Source organism: Mauremys reevesii, linkage group 4 (assembly GCF_016161935.1).
Source record: "Mauremys reevesii isolate NIE-2019 linkage group 4, ASM1616193v1, whole genome shotgun sequence".
In the NCBI taxonomy this organism is placed as follows: Eukaryota; Metazoa; Chordata; order Testudines; family Geoemydidae; genus Mauremys; species Mauremys reevesii.
Window position 1 is genome coordinate 151,533,959 of NC_052626.1, and position 21,366 is coordinate 151,555,324.

General features: G+C 51.1%; 1 protein-coding gene across 1 annotated transcript; it reads left to right on the top strand.

The window, feature by feature from the left end:
• The first annotated feature begins 34 nt into the window (after positions 1-34).
• TUFM (Tu translation elongation factor, mitochondrial) lies at positions 35-21,292 on the top strand. The gene is made up of 11 exons (XM_039536839.1): positions 35-183; positions 10,844-10,890; positions 11,933-12,095; positions 12,477-12,643; positions 14,293-14,397; positions 19,558-19,722; positions 19,797-19,929; positions 20,028-20,132; positions 20,242-20,393; positions 20,480-20,599; positions 20,759-21,292. The coding sequence occupies exons 1-11, from the start codon at positions 135-137 to the stop codon at positions 20,927-20,929; spliced, it is 1,377 nt and encodes a 458-aa protein (XP_039392773.1). The 5' UTR covers positions 35-134; the 3' UTR covers positions 20,930-21,292.
• The last annotated feature ends 74 nt before the right edge of the window (positions 21,293-21,366 follow it).

Below are 21,366 nucleotides of genomic sequence, written 5' to 3' on the forward strand. Positions count from 1 at the left end.
TCTTACGAGGTGCTAGAGCGGCTGCGCCACATTTCCGGTGTGCTCGCGATTCGCTGGCGGAAGCGGCTAGTTCCCCCTTCATTCATTGGCTCTGGCGCCCGCCGCGTGTGCGTCACTTCCGGTCAGGTTGAAAGATGGCGGCGCACGCGATGCTGGTCCGCGGGGGACGGAGCGGGGCTGCCGGTCAGTGACCGGGGGGCAGGAAGGACCTGGGGGAAGTTACAGGAAGTCGGGGGGGGGTCGGAAGGAGGTTGGGGGTCTCGGGGTGGGGTAGGTTGGGGAGCAGGAAGGGGTTTGGGGGTCTCTGGGGTGGGGGCAGGAAGTTGGGGTGTCGGGGGTAGGCTGGGGGTCCTGGGGTGGGGGTAGGTTGGGCAGGAGCGGGAGGTTGGGGGTCTCTGGGAGGTGGGGGTAGGTTGGGGAGCAGGAAGGAGATGGGGTCTCTGGGAGGTGGGGTTTGGTGTTGGCAGGAAGGAGGTGGGGGTCTCTGGGAGGTGGGGGTAGGTTGGGGAGGTGGGGTGGGGGTAGGTGGGGCAGGAAGGAGATGGGGGTCTCTGGGAGGTGGGGGTAGGTTTGGCAGGAGCGGAGGTTGGGGGTCTCTGGGAGGTGGGGGTAGGTTGGGGAGCAGGAAGGAGGTGGGGTCTCTGGGAGGTGGGGGCAGGAAGGATGTGGGGTCTCTGGGAGGTGGGGGTAGGTGGGGTTGGAAGGATGTGGGGGTAGGTTGGGCAGGAGCGGGAGGTTGGGGGTCTCTGGGAGGTGGGGGTAGGTTGGGCAGGAGCGGGAGGTTGGGGTCTCTGGGAGGTGGGGGTAGGTTGGGCAGGAGCGGGAGGTTGGGGGTCTCTGGGAGGTGGGGGTAGGTTGAGCAGGAGCGGGAGGTGGGGGTCTCTGGGAGGTGGGGGTAGGTTGGGGAGCAGGAAGGAGGTGGGGGGGTCTCTGGGAGGTGGGGGCAGGACGGATGTGGGGGTCTCTGGGAGGTGGGGGGTAGGTAGGGGGGGCTGGACGGAGGTGGGGGGGTAGGTTGGGCAGGAGCGGGAGGTTGGGGGTCTCTGGGAGGTGGGGGTAGGTTGGGCTGGAGGGGGTGGTTGGGGGTCTCTGGGTGGTGGGGGGTAGGGTGGGCAGGAGCGGGAGGTTGGGTGTCTCAGGGAGGTGGGGGGAGGTCTGGCTTTTACAGTGTTTAGGGCTGGAAAGGGCGGCACAGGCCAGGGACCTGCCCCACAATAATCTTAGAGCTGATCTGTTTGAATCCACCAGAACCCTTGATAAATTGTCCCAGTCATTAATTACCATTGGGTAATTGGATGTTCTGAGAGGGGGGAGAAGGGATCCTGGGAGGGGAGGGAAGGCGGGGCGGGGGGGGGATATAGGGGCAGGTTATGTGGTGGATGGAGATTTTGGGGAGGAGCAGGGGTCGAGGGAGAGGTTGTCTGGGACAGGGAGGATCTGGAGGTAGGAGGTGAGTTGTGGAAAGCAGGTGGCTGTGAAGGGGGTTGTGGGGTGTTTGAGGGCTCAGTGACGGTGGAAGGGGGGCTAAGCAGGGAGCTGGGATCCTGAGAGAGAAGGGATGGCTCTGGATCAGGCTAGGAGGGATTGTGTGGCGAGCAGGGGGTGCAGCACACAGGTTATGTTGTAGAGAGGGGTTACACGGTTACGCAGAGGAGGAGGGATCTGGGTTTAGGGGGTTGGTGGTGGGAGGAGGGGGAAGGGATTTGGGGGGTGGCAAGAGTCAGATTGTGGGACAAAAGAGGGGGTTATGGGGTGATCTGGTAGATGGTGCAGGAGAAGGAAGAATTTTGGTGGGGGCAGGGTGGTGATGGCAGGGGGAGCACGGATTCTGAAAGGACAGGGACGGGGTCTGGTTTGTGGGAATGGGGAGCAGAGTAGTCTGGAGGGTGTTGCAGGAAGGGGGGAGAGGAGAACAGGGTGGTTGGGGTTAAGGGGTGATGACCCCTATTGAAGGAGATCCTGAGGAGCATGGCGTGGGGCCTGAAATAGAGGGGGCAAGGCTTTGCAGGATGGAGTGCAGTAGGGTGATGAGGGTTTTGGTGGGAGAATGACTGAGATTGTGGTAGAAACTACTGGGGGCTGCAGCTCTGGGGGGCGGGCTGCCCCAGCGCAGTCAGCAGGAGACACTGGGTGAGATTCTCCACCGGGACTGGGTGGGAGGTTGGATTGGTTGGTCACAGAGTGGGTGCTTCTGGCCTGAACAGCCGAGAGTCTGAATCCATCCGCTCTGTCTCTTGCCCCATTCACCAAGATCCCTCATAACCCTGGCCCTGCCTTCACCCCAGCACTATAAGCCCTGAGCATTTGGGCCAGCAGTGCCAGCACCCACTGATCCGGAAGGGTGCCCCCTGCTCCACCCCACGGAGGGGCGCAGTCCCTGCCCCAACTGGAGCTAGGGCCAGTGAGCCACAAGTATCCCAAGACAATAAATGTGAATCATAGAGATGTGAGGCTGGATGGGACTTCAAGAGGTCATCTAGTCCAGCGCTGGCACTGAGGCAGGGCCAAGTAACCCTAGCCCAACCCCAACTGGGGTTCATAGACTCTAGGACTGGAACGGACCTCAAGAGGTCATCAAGTCCAGTCCCCTTGCCCTCATGGCAGGACCAAATACTGTCTAGACCATCCCGGATAGACATTTATCTAACCTACTCTTAAATATCTCCAGAGATGGAGATTCCACAACCTCCCTAGGCCATTTATTCCAGTGTTTAACCACCCTGACAGTTAGGAACCTTTTCCTAATGTTGTGGTTTAAGCCCATTGCTTCTTGTTCTATCCTTAGCCTCTAAGGTGAACAAGTTTTCTCCCTCCTCCTGATGACACCCTTTGAGATACCTGAAAACTGCTATCATGTCCCCTCTCAGTCTTCTCTTTTCCAGACTAAACAAACCCAATTCTTTCAGCCTCCTTCGTAGGTCATGTTCTCAAGACCTTAATCATTCTTGTTGCTCTTCTCTGGACCCTCTCCAATTTCTCCACATCTTTCTTGAAATGCGGTGCCCAGAACTGGACACAATACTCCAGCTGAGGCCTAACCAGCGCAGAGTAGAGCGGGAGAATGACTTCTTGTGTCTTGCTCACAACACACCTGTTAATGCTTCCCAGAATCACGCTTGCTTTTTTTGCAACACGCTGTTGACTCACATTTAGCTTGTGGTCCACTATAACCCCTAGATCCCTTTCTGCCGTACTCCTTCCTAGACAGTCTCTTCCCATTCTGTATGTGTGAAACTGATTGTTCCTTCCTAAGTGGAGCACTTTGCATTTGTCTTTGTTCAACTTCATCCTGTTTACCTCAGACCATTTCTCCAATTTGTCCAGATCATTTTGAATTATGACCCTGTCCTCCAAAGCAGTTGCAATCCCCCCCAGTTTGGTATCATGTGCAAACTTAATAGGCGTACTTTTTATGCCAACATCTAAGTCGTTGATGAAGATATTGAACAGAGCCGGTCCTAAAACAGACCCCTGCGGAACCCCACTTGTTATACCTTTCCAGCAGGATTGGGAACCATTAATCACTACTCTCTGAGTACGGTTATCCAGCCAGTTATGCACCCACCTTATAGTAGCCCCATCTAAATTGTATTTGCCTAGTTTATTGATAAGAATATCATGCGAGACCGTATCAAATGCCTTACTAAAGCCTAGGTATACCACATCCTTCGCTTCTCCCTTATCCACAAGACTTGTTATCCTATCAAAGAAAGCTATCAGATTGGTTTGTCCAGCCTGTTCTCAAAACCCTTCAGAGATGGAGACCCTACAGCATTCCTAGATAACCTGTTCCAGAGCTGAACTAGCCTCCTAGTTAGAAAGTTTTTCCTACTATATCACGTAAAAATCTCCTTTGCCAAGATTGAGCCTTTTACTTCTTGTCCTACCTTCACTGAACACGGATCATTGATCCCCATGAAAGAAAATGTAGAATCAAATGAAGTAAAATCCTAAATGAACCAAACTATACCATAGAATCTCTATGGATAGTATTTCCATGCTCTAATAATAAAGATATAGCAGTAAGGATATATCACTGACCGCCTGACCAGGATGGTCATAGTGACTGTGAAATGCTCAGGGAGATCAGAGAGGCTATTAAAATAAAAATCCTCAATAATAACAGGGGATTTCAGCTATCGCCATATTGACTGGGTACATATCACCTCAAAAAGGGATGCAGAGATAAAGCTTCTTGACACCTTAAATGGCTGCTTCTTGGAGCAGTTAGTCCTGGAACCCACCAGAGGAGAGGCAGTTCTTCATTTAGTCCTAAGTGGAGCACGGGATAAGGTCCAAGAGGTGAATGTAGCTGGACCACCTGGTAATAGTGACTATAATATAATTAAATTTAATGTCCCTGTGGTGGGGAAAACACCACAGCAGCCCAACACTGTAGCATTTAATTTAAAAAAGGGGGGCTACTAAAAAATGAGGATTTAGTTAAACAAATTAAAAGGTACAGTGCCAAAAGTGAAATCCCTGCAAACTGCACGGAAACTTTTTAAAGACACCGTAATAGAGGCTCAACTTAAATGTATACTGTCATGGAGTTCCCGGGCGATGCTCTGGAACTGCTCCCCACCAAGCCAGTCAGGACTCTGGGGAGCCTCCTCTCCCTTGGAGCAGGCTGTCTTTAGGGCAAGAAGCTCACACGGCTTCACCTCCTGGGTCTGACCTTGGAGCATTCAGCATCCTCTGCCCCTCCGTGCGCTTCCCCCAGCGAGTCCCCCAGGCGGGGTCCTGGGGGGGCCACAGGGTCCTGCCCCCCTACTGCACAGTCAGACGTGACTCTCAGCCAGCCAGTGACACAGAGGTTTATTCGATGACAGGAACAGGGTCTAAAACAGAGCTTGTAGGTACCGCGAACCGGACCCCTTGGCCGGGTCCATCCTGGGGGGCAGCGAGGCAGAACCCCACGTCTGCCCTCACTCCCCATCCCCAGCCAGCTCCAGACTGAAACCCCCGCCTTCTCTGCTGAGTTCCTTTCCTGGGCCAGGAGGTCACCTGACCTCTTTGTTTTCCCACACCTTTAGCATCCCCTTGCAGGGGGAAGAGCTCGGGCCATTAGTTGCCAGGAGACAGAGGGTCGGCCAGGAACTGAGGCACCCACACAGCATTCAGAGAAACATAAGAACGGCCGTACCGGGTCAGACCAAAGGTCCATCTAGCCCAGTATCTGTCTACCGACAGTGGCCAATGCCAGGTGCCGCAGAGGGAGTGAACCTAACAGGCAATGATCAAGTGATCTCTCTCCTGCCATCCATCCCATCCTCTGACAAACAGAGGCTAGGGACACCATTCTTACCCATCCTGGCTAATAGCCATTTATGGACTTAGCCACCATGAATTTATCCAGTCCCCTTTTAAACATTGTTATAGTCCTAGCCTTCACAACCTCCTCAGGTAAGGAGTTCCACAAGTTGACTGTGCGCTGCGTGAAGAAGAACTTCCTTTGATTTGTTTTAAACCTGCTGCCTATTAATTTCATTTGGTGACCCCTAGTTCTTGTATTATGGGAATAAGTAAATAACTTTTCCTTATCCACTTTCTCAACATCACTCATGATTTTATATACCTCTATCATATCCCCCCCTTAGTCTTCTCTTTTCCAAGCTGAAGAGTCCTAGCCTCTTTAATCTTTCCTCGTATGGGACCCTCTCCAAACCCCTAATAATTTTAGTTGCCCTTTTCTGAACCTTTTCTAGTGTTAGAATATCTTTTTTTGAGGTGAGGAGACCACATCTGTACACAGTATTCGAGATGTGGGCGTACCATGGATTTATATAAGGGCAATAATATATTCTCAGTTTTATTCTCTATCCCCTTTTTAATGATTCCTAACATCCTGTTTGCTTTTTTGACCGCCTCTGCACACTGCATGGACATCTTCAGAGAACTATCCACGATGACTTCAAGATCTTTTTCCTGACTCGTTGTAGCTAAATTAGCCCCCATCGTGTTGTATGTATAGTTGGGGTTATTTTTTCCAATGTGCATTACTTTACATTTATCCACATTAAATTTCATTTGCCATTTTGTTGCCCAATCACTTAGTTTTGTGAGATCTTTTTGAAGTTCTTCACAATCTGCTTTGGTCTTAACTATCTTGAGTAGTTTAGTATCATCTGCAAACTTTGCCACCTCACTGTTTACCCCTTTCTCCAGATCATTTATGAATAAATTGAATAGGATTGGTCCTAGGACTGACCCTTGGGGAACACCACTAGTTACCCCTCTCCGTTCTGAGAATTTACCATTAATTCCTACCCTTTGTTCCCTGTCCTTTAACCGGTTCTCAATCCATGAAAGGACCTTCCCTTTTATCCCATGGCAGCTTAATTTACGCAAGAGTCTTTGGTGAGGAACCTTGTCAAAGGCTTTCTGGAAATCTAAGTACACTATGTCCACCGGATCCCCCTTGTCCACATGTTTGTTGACCCCTTCAAAGAACTCTAATAGATTAGTAAGACACGATTTCCCTTTACAGAAACCATGTTGACTATTGCTCAACAGTTTGTTTTTCTATGTCTGACAATTTTATTCTTAACTATTGTTTTGACTAATTTGCCCGGTACCAATGTTAGACTTACCGGTCTGTAATTGCCGGGATCACCCCTAGAGCCCTTTTTAAATATTGGCGTTACATTAGCTAACTTCCAGTCATTGGGTACCGAAGCCGATTTAAAGGACAGGTTACAAACCTTAGTTAATAGTTCCGCAACTTCACATTTGAGTTCTTTCAGAACTCTTGGGTGAATGCCATCTGGCCCCGGTGACTTGTTAATGTTGAGTTTATCAATTAATTCCAAAACCTCCTCTAGTGACACTTCAATCTATGACAGTTCCTCAGATTTGTCACCTACAAAAGCCATCTCAGGTTTGGGAATCTCCTTAACATCCTCAGCCGTGAAGACTGAAGCAAAGAATCCATTTATTTAGTTTCTCCGCAATGACTTTATCGTCTTTAAGCGCTCCTTTTGTATTTCGATCGTCAAGGGGCCTCACTGGTTGTTTAGCAGGCTTCCTGCTTCTGATGTACTTAAAAAAACATTTTGTTATTACCTTTGGAGTTTTTGGCTAGCCGTTCTTCAAACTCCTCTTTGGCTTTTCTTATTACACTCTTGCACTTAAGTTGGCAGTGTTTGTGCTCCTTTCTATTTGCCTCACTAGGATTTGACTTCCACTTTTTAAAGGAAGTCTTTTTATCTCTCACTGCTTCTTTTACATGGTTGTTAAGCCACAGTGGCTCTTTTTTAGTTCTTTTACTGTTTTTCTTAATTTGGGGTATACATTGAAGTTGAGCCTCTATTATGGTGTCTTTAAAAAGGGCCCATGCAACTTGCAGGGATTTCACTTTAGTCACTGTACCTTTTAACTTTTGTCTAACTAACCCCCTCATTTTAGTATAGTTCCCCCTTTTGAAATTAAATGCCACAGTGTTGGGCTGTTGGGGTGTTCTTCCCACCACAGGGATGTTGAGTGCTATTGTATTATGGTCACTATTTCCAAGCGGTCCTGCTATGGTTACCTCTTGGACCAGCTCCTGCACTACACTCAGGATTAAATCTAGAGTCGCCTCTCCCCTTGTGGGTTCCCGTACCAGCTGCTCCATGAAGCAGTCATTTAAAGTATCGAGAAATTTTATCTCTGCATTTCGTCCTGAAGTGAAATGTTCCCAGTCAATATGGGGATAATTGAAATCCCCCACTATTATTGGGTTCTTAATTTTGATAGCCTCTCTAATTTCCCTTAGCATTTCATCATCACTATTACTGTCCTAAACATTAAGAAAACATTAAGAACAGTCCCACTTCATCACATATACCCCAAATTGAAAAACATAGTAAGAGAACCAAAAAAGTGCCACCGTGTCTAATTAATAAAGTAAAAAGAAGCAGTGAGAGACAAAAAGGCATCCTTTAAAAAGTGGAAGTTAAATCCTAGTGAGGAAAATAGAAAGGAGCATGAATTCTGGCAAAGGAAGTGTAAAAATATAGTTAGGAAGGGCAAAAAACAATCTGAAGAACAGTTAGCCAAAGATTCAAAAAGTAATAGCAAAAAAAAATTATTTTTTTTTAATTACATCAGAAGCAGGAAGCCTGCTAAACAACCAGTGAGTGCGGCCACTAGACGATCAAGATGCTAAAGGAGCACTCAAGAATGATAAGGCCATTGCAGAGAAACTAAATGAATTCTTTGTATTGGTCTTCACAGTTGAGGATGTGAGGGAGATTCCCAAACCTGAGCCATTCTTTTTAGGTGACAAATCTGAGGAACTGTCACAGATTGAGGTGTCATTAGAGGAAGTTTTTGGAACAAATTGATAAACTAAACAGTAATAAGTCACCAGGACCAGATGGGATTCACCCAAGAGTTCTGAAGGAACTCAAATGTGAAATTGCAGAACTACTAACTGTAGTTTGTAACCTATCATTTAAATCAGCTTCTGTACCAAATGACTGGAGGATAGCTAATGTGATGCCAATTTTTAAAAAGGGTTCCAGAGATGATCCCAGCAATCACTGGCCAGTAAGCCGGACTTCAGTACTGGGCAAACTGGTTGAAACTATAGTAAAGAATAAAATTGTCAGAGACACAGATGAACGTAATTTGTTAGGGAAGAGTCAACGTGGTTTTTGTAAAGGGAAATCATGCCTCACCAATCTACTAGAATTCTTTGAGGGGGTCAACAAGCACGTGGACAAGGGGGATCCAGTGGATATAGTGTATTTAGATTTTCAGAAAGCCCCTCACCAAAGGCGCTTAAGCAAAGTAAGCTGTAATGGGGTAAGAGGGAAGGTCCTGTCATGGATCGGTAACTGGTTAAAAGATAGGAAACAAAGGGTAGGAATAAATGGTCAGTTCTCAGAACGGAGAGAGGTAAATAGTGGTGCCGCCAGGGGTCTGTACTGGGCCCAGTCCTATTTAACATATTCATAAATGATCTGGAAAAACGGGTAAACACCAAGGTGGCAACATTTGCAGGTGATACAAAACTACTCAAGATAGTTAAGTCCCATGTAGACTGCGAAGAGCTACAAAAGGATCCCTCAAAACTGGGTGACTGGGCAACAAAATGGCAGATGAAATTCCATGTTGATAAATGCAAAGTAATGCACATTGGAAAATGTAATCCCAATTATACATATAAAACGATGGGTTCTAAATTAGCTGTTATCACTCATGAGAGAGATCTTGGACTCATAGTGGATAGTTCTCTGAAAACATCCACTCAATGTGAAGCCGCACTCAAAAAAGCAAACAGAATGTTGGGAATCATTAAGAAAGGGATAGATAATAGAACAGAAAATATTATATTGCCTCTGATCCATGGTACGCTCATATCTTGAATACTGCGTGCAGATGTGGTCACCCCATCTCAAAAAAGATATATTAGAATTGGAAAAGGTACAGAAATGGTCAACAAAAATTATTAGGGCTATGGAACGGCTGCTGTATGAGGAGAGATTAATAAGACTGACTTTTTAGCTTGGAAAAGAGACGTCTAAGGGGGGATTAGGATAGAGGTCTATAAAATCATGACTGGTGTGGAGAAAGTAGACAAGGCAGTGTTATTTACCCCTTCTCATAACACAAGAACTAGGGGTCACCAAATGAAATTAATAGGCAGCAGGTTAAAAACGAACAAAAGGAAGTATTTTTTCATACAACACACAGTCAACCTGTGGAACTCTTTGCCAGAGAATGTTGTGAAGTCCAAGACTATAACATGATTCATAAAAAAACTAGATAAGTTCATGGAGGATAGGTCCATTAGTGGCATCCCTAGCCTCTCTTTGCCAGAAGCTGGGAATAGGTGACAAAGGATGGGTCACTTGATGATTACCTGTTCTGTTCATTCCCGCTGGGGCACCTGGCATTGGCCACTGTCGGAAGACAAGCTACTGGGGTAGATGGATCTCTGGTCTGACCCAGTATGTCCGCTCTTATGTTCTTATCCTCTATAACAGCCCATAATCAAGCGGAAGAGTCCCCCCTCCGTCTTCTCTTCTCTACACTAAACAGGCCCAGGTTTTTAACCTTTCTTCACAGGTCAGGTTTTCTAAACCTTTGATCAGTTTTGTTGCTCTTCTGTCGACTCTCCAGTTTGTCCCCATCTCTTCTAAACTCTGGCACCTTGCATTGCACCCAGCACTCCAGCTGAGGCTTCACCGGTGCTGAGGGCGACAACTACCTCCTGTATCTTACATGCAACACACCTATTAATATGCCCCAGACTGAGATCTGCCTTTTCACACCTGGGCACATCACTGACTCATTCAGTGTGTGACCTGCTCTAACCACAGATCCTGACCAGCAGTGCCACTGCCGGCCAGCAAGTCCCCGATTTGTAGCTGCGCCTTGGCTTGTCTTTACTGAATTTCATCTTGTTGATTTCAGTCCAACTCTCCTCTTTCTGGAGGTGGTTTTGTGCTGTGAGGATAATGACTAGCTGTCCATGCTGGTGGTGCTAGATCCCAGCGGAGAGCGGGCCCCTAGTGTGCTGAGGACTGCCTATCCCAAAGAATGTGTAGTCTAGGTAGAGGGAAAGTGAAGTATAGAAAGGAGATGGGGCTTGTTCAACACCAGAGCTGGGGCGTGAACCCAGGAGTCCAGCCCAGGGCCACTCTGCTTCGTGAGCAGGGTGCTGCGCAAAGACAATAGAGACAGTCCCTGCCCCAAAGAGCTTCCGATCCAGGCACAAGTCGAGAAGCACCAGGGACTCCTAATGATCAGACAGGTTGTGGGGGGAGCCTCCAAGCTGAAGGGAGATGGGCGCGGGGGATGGTGGCTGAACAGCGCGACGGGTGATCACAGCTTTTCCCTGTACCTCTTACAGGCCTCCGGGGCTGCCTCTCCAACTACCTGCTGGGCGTCTTGGGGACGGTAAGGAGCTACCTGGATGGGATGGGCTGTGGGGGTAATGGCAGTGACCACACACACGCACTCCCCCAGTGCACTGGGGTGTTTGGGGCCTTGGCCACAGAAGGGGGGAACTGGGGGTGAGGAGGGGTGTTAGGGGCAGTGGGGGAGCTATGTTGGGTGGGTTGGAGTTGTTAGGGAGGTGGGAGGGATGTGGGTAGCAGGGGCGGCTCTAGGCACCAGCGGGCCAAGCGCCCGCTTGGGGCGGCATCCTGGGGAGGGCGTCATTTGGCTCCGGTGGAGCTCCCGCCGGCATGCCTGCGGCAGGTCCACCGGAGCCCGGGACGAGCGGACCTGCCGCAGGCATGCCTGCGGCGGGTCCCGTCTTCCCGCGGCTCCGGTTGAGCTCCCGCAGGCATGACTGCGGCAGGGCCGCTCGTCCCGGGCTCCGGTGGACCTGCCGCAGGCATGCCGGCGGGAGCGCCACCGGAGCCAAATGCCGCCCTCCCCAGGATGCCGGAGCCGCGGGAATAGGGGACCCGCCGCGGGACTGGGGAAGGGCGGCGCAGCGCTCCGCGCTGCTTGGGGCAGCCTACTTTGTAGAGCCGCCCCTGGTGGGTAGGGGGCCATAGGATGGGGTGTGGAGGCTGTGATGGGGGGTCGTAAATGAGGTGGGGGTTGGGAAAGTGGATTGTGGGGAACCCAGCTCTGTGTGTTTTTTGGGGAGGGGTCTTGGAGAACCCTGGTGGGTTGGGTGGCTGGTGAGGTTGGGGGTGGCTATGGGAGCTGTGGTGCATGTCGTGGATGGACAGCGGGGATGGGGGTGGAGCCCTGTGGGGGTGGAGCCCTGTGGGGAGGGATGGGGATGGAGCTGGCAGGGGAATGGGGATGTGGGAGCTTTGGGGGTGGAATCTGGGTGGGGAGGATGAGGGGGTTGGGGGATGGAGCCCAGGTAGGGTCGGTGGAGGGATGGGGATGTGGGGAGTTGTGGTGGGTGAGGTTGATAGGGGAGCTGTGGGGGGAGGTCTTGGGGGATAGACTCATGCCAAGGCTCCCTGTGCCCTAGGTATCCCCGCCCAGCCCGGCCTCCCGCCTCTGCCCCCTCCTGCTGCGCAGCTTCGCTGTCGAGGCCAAGAAAACCTACGTGCGGGACAAGCCCCATGTCAACGTGGGCACCATCGGGCACGTGGACCACGGCAAGACCACGCTGACAGCTGCCATCACCAAAAGTGAGTGGGGGGCCTGGAGCAGAGGGTTGCGCGTCCTGGGGTTCCCTCAGCCCTTGGCCCCATTGATTGGGTCATGGTCGCTGCCAGAGACCCCTGCTGAGCCCAGGCGCTGCCCACAACCCCTGACCAGGAGTCCTGGTGCCGGGTGCTGCACAGCCCCCACGGGACCAACCCCTGCCCCCAAGCGCTGCCCCCAAGCGCTCCCCGGCTAAAGGGGTGAGAGTGGAAACAGGAGCCACGTGGAGGAAGGCCTGGCCCAGGGTCATAGAGAAGGTCACTGGCAGAGATGGGAATTGAACCCAGGAGTCCTGGCTCCCAGCCCACCTCTCCTCCCCAGCTGGTTACTCACCCCCTTTTTCTGCCCCTCCCTCCCCCCCCCAGTCCTAGCTGAGGCTGGAGGTGCCAAGTTCAAGAAGTACGAGGAGATCGACAATGCGCCGGAGGAGAAGGCTCGTGGCATCACCATCAACGCCTCCCATGTGGAGTATGCCACGGCCAACCGGCACTACGCCCACACTGACTGCCCCGGCCACGCCGACTATGTCAAGGTGAGGGAGGGCGGGCGGGGGGGTCCTGCCCCTTTCAGCCTGTGGGTGAGTTGTCGTGGTACCCACATTTCCCAGAATTCTGCTGTCTGAAAGGGCGAAGCCCCCCTTGCCTTCCAGTCCTCGAACGCGCCCCCTTGATCTCATCCTCCGTCCTCACACGCGCACCTCCAAGTGCCCCGCTGTCCTTGCCCACACCCTCCGGTTCCTGCCTCTATCCCTAACCCCACAGCCCTCTGCCTGTCTCTCTGCACCTCGAAACTCACCGCCTCTAACCTGCCCCTCTGTGTGTCCCCACACACACAGCCCTCTGCCTGCCTCTCTGCACCTCTGTACCCCGAAACTCACCCCCTCTAACTTGCCCCTCCGTGTGTCCCCCCAACCCTCTGCCTGTCTCTCTGCACCTCGAAACTCACCGCCTCTAACCTGCCCCTCTGTGTGTCCCACACACACAGCCCTCTGCCTGCCTCTCTGCACTTCCGTACCCCGAAACTCACCCCTCTAACCTGCCCCTCTGTGTGTCCCCCCCAGCCCTCTGCCTGCCTCTCTGCACCTCTGTACCCCGAAACTCACCACCTCTAACCTGCCCTCCGTGTGTCTCCACACACACAGCCCTCTGCCTGCCTCTCTGCACCTCGAAACTCACCGCCTCTAAAAGGTAATAATAAAAGGTAATAATTGGAGATATACCAGTCTCCTAGAACTGGAAGGGACCTTGAAAGGTCATCAAGTCCAGCCCCCTGCCTTCACTAGCAGGACCAATTTTTGCCCCAGATCCCTAAGTGGCCCCCCTCAAGGATTGAACTCACAACCCTGGGTTTAGCAGGCCAATGCTCAAACCACTGAGCTATTCTTCCCCCTCTAACCTGCCCCTCCGTGTGTCCCCACACACACAGCCCTCTGCCTGCCTCACTGCACCTCCGTACCCCCAAACCTGCTCCCTCTATCCCCAAACTCACCCCCTCTAGCCTGTCCCTAGCCTGTCTCTCCTTCTGTCCCCACACAGATTCTGCTTGCCTCTCTGCACCTCTGTACCCCGCAACTCGCCCCCGCTAGCCTGCCCCTCCTTCTGTTCCCAAATGTACTCACCTTTGTCCACCTCTGTGCCCCTCCCTTTGTCCATCCCTCTGTCCCCACACTCACCACCCTCCATCTTCTGTTCCCAAAGATAGACCCCTCCCATCCCTTCCTCTGTGCCCCACACACCCTCAGTTCCTCCACCCAGCCTCTGAGACACGCTCACTCTCACCCCTGCTTCCTCCACCCAGCCCGAGACACCACCACCCTCACCACCGTTCCTCCTTCCAGCCCCGAGACCCCTCCCCTCTACTCCTCCACTTCCTCCTCCCTGCCCCTGAGACCCCCTCCCCCCCATTTCCTCCTCCCGGCCCCGGAGGATCAGTGGGTGGGGAGCAGCGAAGGGCAGGGGAGGAGCAGGGTGTGGGCGGGGGAGCAGCAAAGGGCGTGGGCAGGGATCGGCTGTTCTGTGGGTGGTTTCACTCTTCCTCCTGGGGATTGGGTCTGTGTGTGTCACCCCAACAACTTCACCGCCAAACTCGGTGCAACAATAACACATTCCCGCCCCCCAGTTCTGTTCCCTCCCCAGGCTGTGCTGGCCCCGGCATCTAAGCGCCTCCATCTCTCTCTTCCAGAACATGATCACTGGCACCGCTCCCCTAGACGGCTGCATCCTCGTGGTGGCAGCAACAGACGGGCAGATGCCACAGACCCGAGAGCACTTGCTGCTGGCCAAACAGGTAAGGGGAGGTGATGGGTTCCCCAGGGTGCAACCTGGAACTGGGGTACCACTGAGCTTACCAGCCTGGGCTTCCTCCCTCACTGTGATGCTGGGACGAGCTGTAAACCCCTCCAGGTCCTGCACACACACAGCCAGGGACATACCCAGCTGCAGTTACATGAAGGCTTCTCCTAGCCACTCCTGAACCAACGTTAGAGAGGTTCCAGCCAATCCCCCCACAGCTCCGTAACCTAGGACCCCAGACCTGGACTGTCCTGCCCTGGTGAGAAGCCTGACTGGTGTAAGTTTATTACCCAGTCTTCCACTTCTACCAAGGAAAGCGGGCATGCACCAGGCCTTGCCCCCGAGCAGATTGCCCAAGCACTTCAGCCAAAAGGCGGCGGCGTAGGTAAAATACCAAACAGATGTAGTAGCAACAGACAGATGGATTGTAAGTGATTATCAGTAATAGGTGTTCAGCTCAAAGTTGGTTACCTAAGAAATAAAACACATTTGCAGTCTGAGTTCTGTTAGGGATAGTTCAGTGGTTTGAGCATTGGCCTGCTAAACCCAGGGTTGGAGCTCAGTCCTTGAGGAGGCCGCTTAGGGATCTGGGGCAAAAATCAGTACTTGGTCCTGCTGGTGAAGGCAGGGGGCTGGACTCAATGACCTTCCAAGGTCCCTTCCAGTTCTGTGAGATGGGTATATCTCCATGTATTTATTTAACTAGACAGGATTTGAATCAGGCCGTCTCTCACCCTGGGAGATGGTAGAGTTTCTTAATTCACAGGCTGGGATTCTCCTTTCCAGCCTGAGACCCCCTTCCCAGTTCAGTGTCCCCCAGCCGGGTTTCCAGGTGTTGAGTTGTGGGGGGTGAGGACCAGTGATGATGTCACTTCCCCCTTTTATAGCTTCTTCCAATTGGCTGGAAAGAGCCTTTGCTCTGATTGAGTCAAGCAGCCTCCATTGTGTACCTGCTCTCTCTGAGAGGTCTCCATTGTACACAGTCCCTGGGAGCATGGATTCCCCTTAATGGGCCATCAGCGCTGTCTGGCCCTTCCATTGTTGTATCTGAAAGGCTGGTTGTGGGTGTCTCCCAACCTCACAATATATTTCACTAACACACACACCGCAAAACTTCATAACTTCCCATCCAATGACGGCACCTACAATCCAACAGGATATTAATGTTCAACAGCTCGACTTTTAACGTGATACCTCCCGGTTCCGCGCGCAGGGCCAGGTAGGCAGGCAGAACTGCAGAGTTTCAATGCATGGATGAGACGATGGTGTAAGGAGGAGCGGTTTAGATTTATTAGGAACTGGGGAAACTTTTGGGATGGGGGGAGCCTATACAGGAAGGATGGGCTCCATCTAAAGTTTAAACCAAAATGGAACCAGATTGCTGGCACTTAATGCTCTACAACCTTTTTAATGTTTTTAAACTAAGGGCTGAGGGAAAGCCAACAGGTGCGGAGGAGCACATGGTTCGGACATCCCTTAGGGGAGGATCTATTAATAGAGAATCTCTGTCCTAGTGAGGACAAGAGGATGGAAAATGATAAAATACAGGCAGGGTCTGATCAGAAACAGTCAAATAAAAAAAGAGTCCATTCAGTTACATAGTGTAATGGCAGACAGCTAAAAGGAGACAAGTTTTTAAAGTGATTATATAGCAATGCTAGGAGTCTAAATAATAAGCTGGGTGAACTAGAGTGCCTCGTATTAAATGAGGATATTGATATAACAGGCATCACAGAAACTTGGTGGAATGAGGATAATCAATGGGACACAGTAATACCAGGGTACAAAATATATCGGAAGGACAGAACAGGTCGTGCTGGTGGGGGCGTGGCATTCTATGTGAAAGAAAGCGTAGAATCAAATGAAGTAAAAATCTAAATTAATCAAACTGTATCATAGAATCTCTATGGATAGAAATTCCATGCTCTAATAATAAGAATATAGCGGTGGGGATATATTACCGACCACCTGACCAGGATGGTGATCGTGACTGTGAAATGCTCAGGGAGATTAGAGGGGCTATTAAAATAAAAAACATCAATAAAAATAATAATGGGGGATTTCAGTTATCCCCATATTGACTGGGTACATATCACCTCAGAAAGAGATGCAGAGATAAAGTTTCTTGGCACCTTAAATGACTGCTTCTTGGAGCAGCTGGTCCTGGAATCCACCGGAGGAGGGGCAATTCTTGATTTAGTCCTAAGTGAAGCACAGGATCAGGTCCAAGAGGTGAATGTAGCTGGACCGCTCGGTAATAGTCACCATAATATAATTAAATTTAACATCCCTGTAGCAGAGAAAACACTACAACAGCCCAACACTAGCATTAATTTCAGAAAGGGGAACTACACAAAAATGAGGATTTAGTTAAACAGAAATAAAAAGGTACAGCACCAAAAGTAAAATCTCTGCAAGCTGCATGGAAACTTTTTAAAGACACCGTAATAGAGGCTCAACTTAAATGTATAACCCAAATTAAAAAACATAGTAAGAGAACCTAAAAAGTGCCACTGTGAAAAAGTGGAAGCTACATCCTAGTGAGGAAAATAGAAAGGAGCACTGGCAAAGGAAGTGTAAAAATACAGTTGGGAAGGCCAAAAAAGAATATGAGGAATAGTTAGCCAAAGATGTGAAAAGTAATAGCTTTTTTTTTTAATGTACATCAGAAGCAGGAACCCTGCCAAACAATCAGTGGGGCCACTGGATGATCGAGGTGCTAATGGAGCACTCAAGGACGATAAGGCCATTGTGGAAAAACTAAATGAATTCTTTGCATCGGTCTTCACGGCTGAGGATGTGAGGGAGATTCCCAAACCTGAGCCATTCTTTTTAGGTGACCAATCTGAGGAACTGTCTATAATTGAGGTGTCATTAGAGGAGCTTTTGGAACAAATTGATAAATTAAACAGCAATAAGTCACCAAGACCAGATGGGATTCACCCAGGAGTTCTGAAGGAACTCAAATGTGAAATTGCAGAACTACTCACTGTAGTCTTTAACCTATCATTTAAATCAGCGTTTGTACCAGATAGGGTGACCAGACAGCACGTGTGAAAAATCGGGACAGGGTGGGGGGTAATAGGAGCCCATATAAAAAAAAGCTCCGAATATCGGGACTGTCCTTATAAAATTGGGACATCTGGTCACCCTAGTACCAGATGACTGGAGGAGAGCTAATGTGACGCCAATTTTTAAAAAGGGCTCCAGGGGTGATCCTGGCAATTACAGGCCGATAAGCCTGACTTCAGTACCGGGCAAACTGGTTGAATTGTCAGACATATAAATGAACATAATTTGTTGAGGAAGAGTCAACGTGATTTTAGTAAAGGGAAGTCACGCCTCACCAATCTACTAGAATTCTTTGAGGGGGTCAACAAGCATGTGGACTAAGGGGATCCAGTGGATACAGCAGGGGTAGGCTACCTATGGCACACATGCCGAAGGCGGCACGCAAACTGATTTTAAGTGGCACTCACACTGCCCGGGTGCTGGCCACCGGTCCGGGGGGCTCTGCATTTTAATTTAATTTTAAATGAAGCTTCTTAAACATTTTAAAACCCTTATTTACTTTACATACAACAATAGTTTAGTTATTTATTATAGACTTATAGAAACAGACCTTCTAAAAACGTTAAAATGTATTACTGGGATGCAAAACCTTAAATCAGAGTGAATAAATGAAGATTCAGCACAGCACTTCTGAAAGGTTGCCAATCCCTGGGATATAATGTACTTAAATTTTCAGAAAGCCTTTGACAAGGTCCCTCACCAAAGGCTGTTACGCAGAGTAAGCTGCCACAGGATAAGAGGGAAGGTTCTCTCATGGGTCGGTAACTGGTTAAAAGACAAGAAACAAAGGGTAGGAATAAAGGGTCAGTTTTCAGACAGGAGCAAGGTAAATAGTGGTGTCCCCCAAGGGTCTGTACTGGGCCCAGCCCTATTCAACATACTCATAAATGATCTGGAAAAAGGGGTAAACACCGAGGTGGCAAAATTTGCAGACGATACAAATTACTAAAGATAGATCAGGCCCAGGCAGACTGCGAAGAGCTACAAAAGGATCCCTCAAAACTGGGCAACAAAATGGCAGATGAAATTCCATGTTGATAAATGCAAAGTAATGCACATTGGAAAATGTAATCCCAATTATACATATAAAATGGTGGGGTCTAAATTAGCTGTTATCACGCAAGAAAGAGATCTTGGAATCATAGTGGATAGTTCTCTGAAAACATCCACTCTGTGCAGCGGCAGTCAAAAAAGCGAACAGAATGCTGGTAATAATTAAGAAAGGGATAGATAATAGGACAGAAAATATCATGTTGCCTCTATATAAATCCCTGGTACGCCCACATCTTGAGTACTGTGTGCAGATGTGGTCGCCCCATCTCAAAAAAGATGTATTGGAATTGGAAAAGGTTAGAAAAGGGCAACAAAAATGGTTAGGGGTATGGAACAGCTTCTGTATGAGGAGAGATTAATAAGACTGGGACTTTTCATCTTGGAAAAGAGATGGCTAAGGGGAGACATGATTGAGGTCTATAAAATCATAACTGGTGTTGAGAAAGTAGGTAAGGAAGTGTTGTTTACTGCTTCTCATAACACAAGAACTAGGGGTCACCCAATGAAATTAATGGGCAGCAGGCTTAAAACAAATAAAAGGAAGTATTTCTTCACACACACACGCAGCCATCCTGTGGAACTCCTTGCCAGAGGATGTTATGAAGGCCAAGTCCATAACAGAGTTCAAAAAACAACTAGATACATTCATGGAGGATAGGTCCATCAATGGCTATTAGCCAGGATGGGCAGGGATGGTGGCCGTAGCCTGTTTGCTAGAAGCTGGGAATGGGCGACGGGGTAGATCACTCGGTGATTCCCTGTTCTGTTCATTCCCTCTGGGGCACCTGGCACTGGCCACTGTCAGTAGACAGGATACTGGGCTAAATGGACCTTTGGTCTGACCCAGTAGGGCCGTTCTTATGTACCTCACAAGGCAGACTTTGTACTGAACAAGCCATAATCCTATTCCAGTGGTGAATATGGGGGTGTCAGGGTGCTATTGTGGGGGTACAGTGTGTCACAGGGCATCTTTGCCAGAAGCCCTGGGCATGGGCTGGTTGGGCTGCCCCTCACCCTGTGGCCCCCTCAGATCGGGGTGCGGCACATCGTGGTGTACATCAACAAGGCGGATGCGGTGGAGGACCAGGAGATGCTGGAGCTGGTGGAGCTGGAGATCCGGGAGCTGCTCTCTGAGTTTGGCTACGATGGGGAGAAGACGCCTGTGGTTGTGGGTTCTGCCCTCTGCGCCCTGGAGGTGAGTGCCCCCTTCTCCTCCCCGGCAGCGCCTCACCCGCCCACTGCCCATGCTAATGCCCTCCCTTCCCCCAGCACCGCAGCCCTGAGCTGGGACTGAACTCCATCCTGAAGCTGCTGGACGCGGTCGACACGCACATCCCGCTGCCCGCGCGGGAGCTGGACAAGCCATTCCTACTGCCCATCGAGTCGATCTACTCCATCCCAGGTAACGCCTGCTGCCCCCCTGCCCAGTCCCCATGCTGAGCCCTGTGCCTTTCCAGGCACCCTCCAGGCCCCATGGCACTGACCCCTCTGCCCTTGCAGGGCGTGGGACGGTGGTGACAGGGACGCTGGAGCGTGGCATCGTCAGGAAGGGGGAGGAGTGCGAGTTCGTGGGGCACAACCGGAACCTGCGCTCCGTGGTGACAGGTAGGGGGCACAGCTAACAGAACCCCTCACCTGCTGTCCCCTCCCAGAGGTGGGGGAACCCCCCTGCCCAGGCTGGGGAACCCAGGCTTACCCCATCCCTCCCCTGCAGGCATCGAGATGTTCCATCAGAACCTGGAGCGGGCCGAGGCCGGAGACAACCTTGGGGCGCTGGTGCGGGGCCTGAAGCGGGAGGACGTGCGGCGTGGCATGGTGATGTGCAAGCCGGGCTCCATCAAGCCCCATCAGAAGATTGAGGCCCAGGTGGGGCCTGTGCTGGGGCAGTGGGCTGGGGCGGGGGGGAGAAGGTGGGCTGCTGGGCTGTAATAGTCTTTTCCTCTGCCCCCCAGGTGTACATCCTCAGCAAGGAGGAGGGCGGGCGGCACAAGCCTTTCGTCACTAACTACATGCCTGTCATGTTCTCCCTTACCTGGGACATGGCCTGTCGGACCATCCTGCCCCCTGGAAAGGTACAGAACCCCCCTGCCCCGCCCCGCCCCCAGCACTAGCTGTGGGCTCACCATGGGGACAGGAACCAGCTTACCCAAACTTCCCCAGCCCAGTCAGTGGTGGCTGGCGGCCAGCCTGTACCACCTGCTCTGACCTACTCCCACTCTTCCCCCCTGCAGGAGATGGTGATGCCCGGCGAGGACACAGCCCTGACCCTCACCCTGCGGCAGCCCATGGTGCTGGAGGAAGGTCAGCGCTTCACCCTGCGCGATGGCAACCGCACCATTGGCACCGGTGTGGTCACCAAGACGCTGGAGATGGGGCCAGATGATGATAAGTGGGGGGCTTAAAGACTGGGTGGGCTCTGCCTCCAGGCCTGTCTCTGCAAATAGTGGGGGAGGGGCTAGTTCTGTCTGGTGTCCCCCTCTGTGATGGGGGGGTGCCCTAAGAACTTGTTTATCGCTGCTGCCCCTGGCAGCATCATGGTCACCCAGAGTGGGGTGCAAGCTGCCTGTTGTATGAACTGCTCAGCTGTGGGGCATCAGAAATTGAACTGCCCTTCTGTGGTGGTTCTCCTGCCCAGAGCCCCTCCAGTAGGGGGCTAGAAGGGGCTTATACAGCTTCCTGCTGTTTGGTTTCTTTTGTTAATAAAGGTGCGAATCATGGCTGGGTCCTTCCTGCTTCTTGGGGGGTGCTGGAGGTGACTGTTGGATGAAGGGGGTTCCTGGTATGGGAGCAGCTGGTGCCAGGGGCTCATGTCCCCCCAATGGGTTGGGCTGTGACAGTG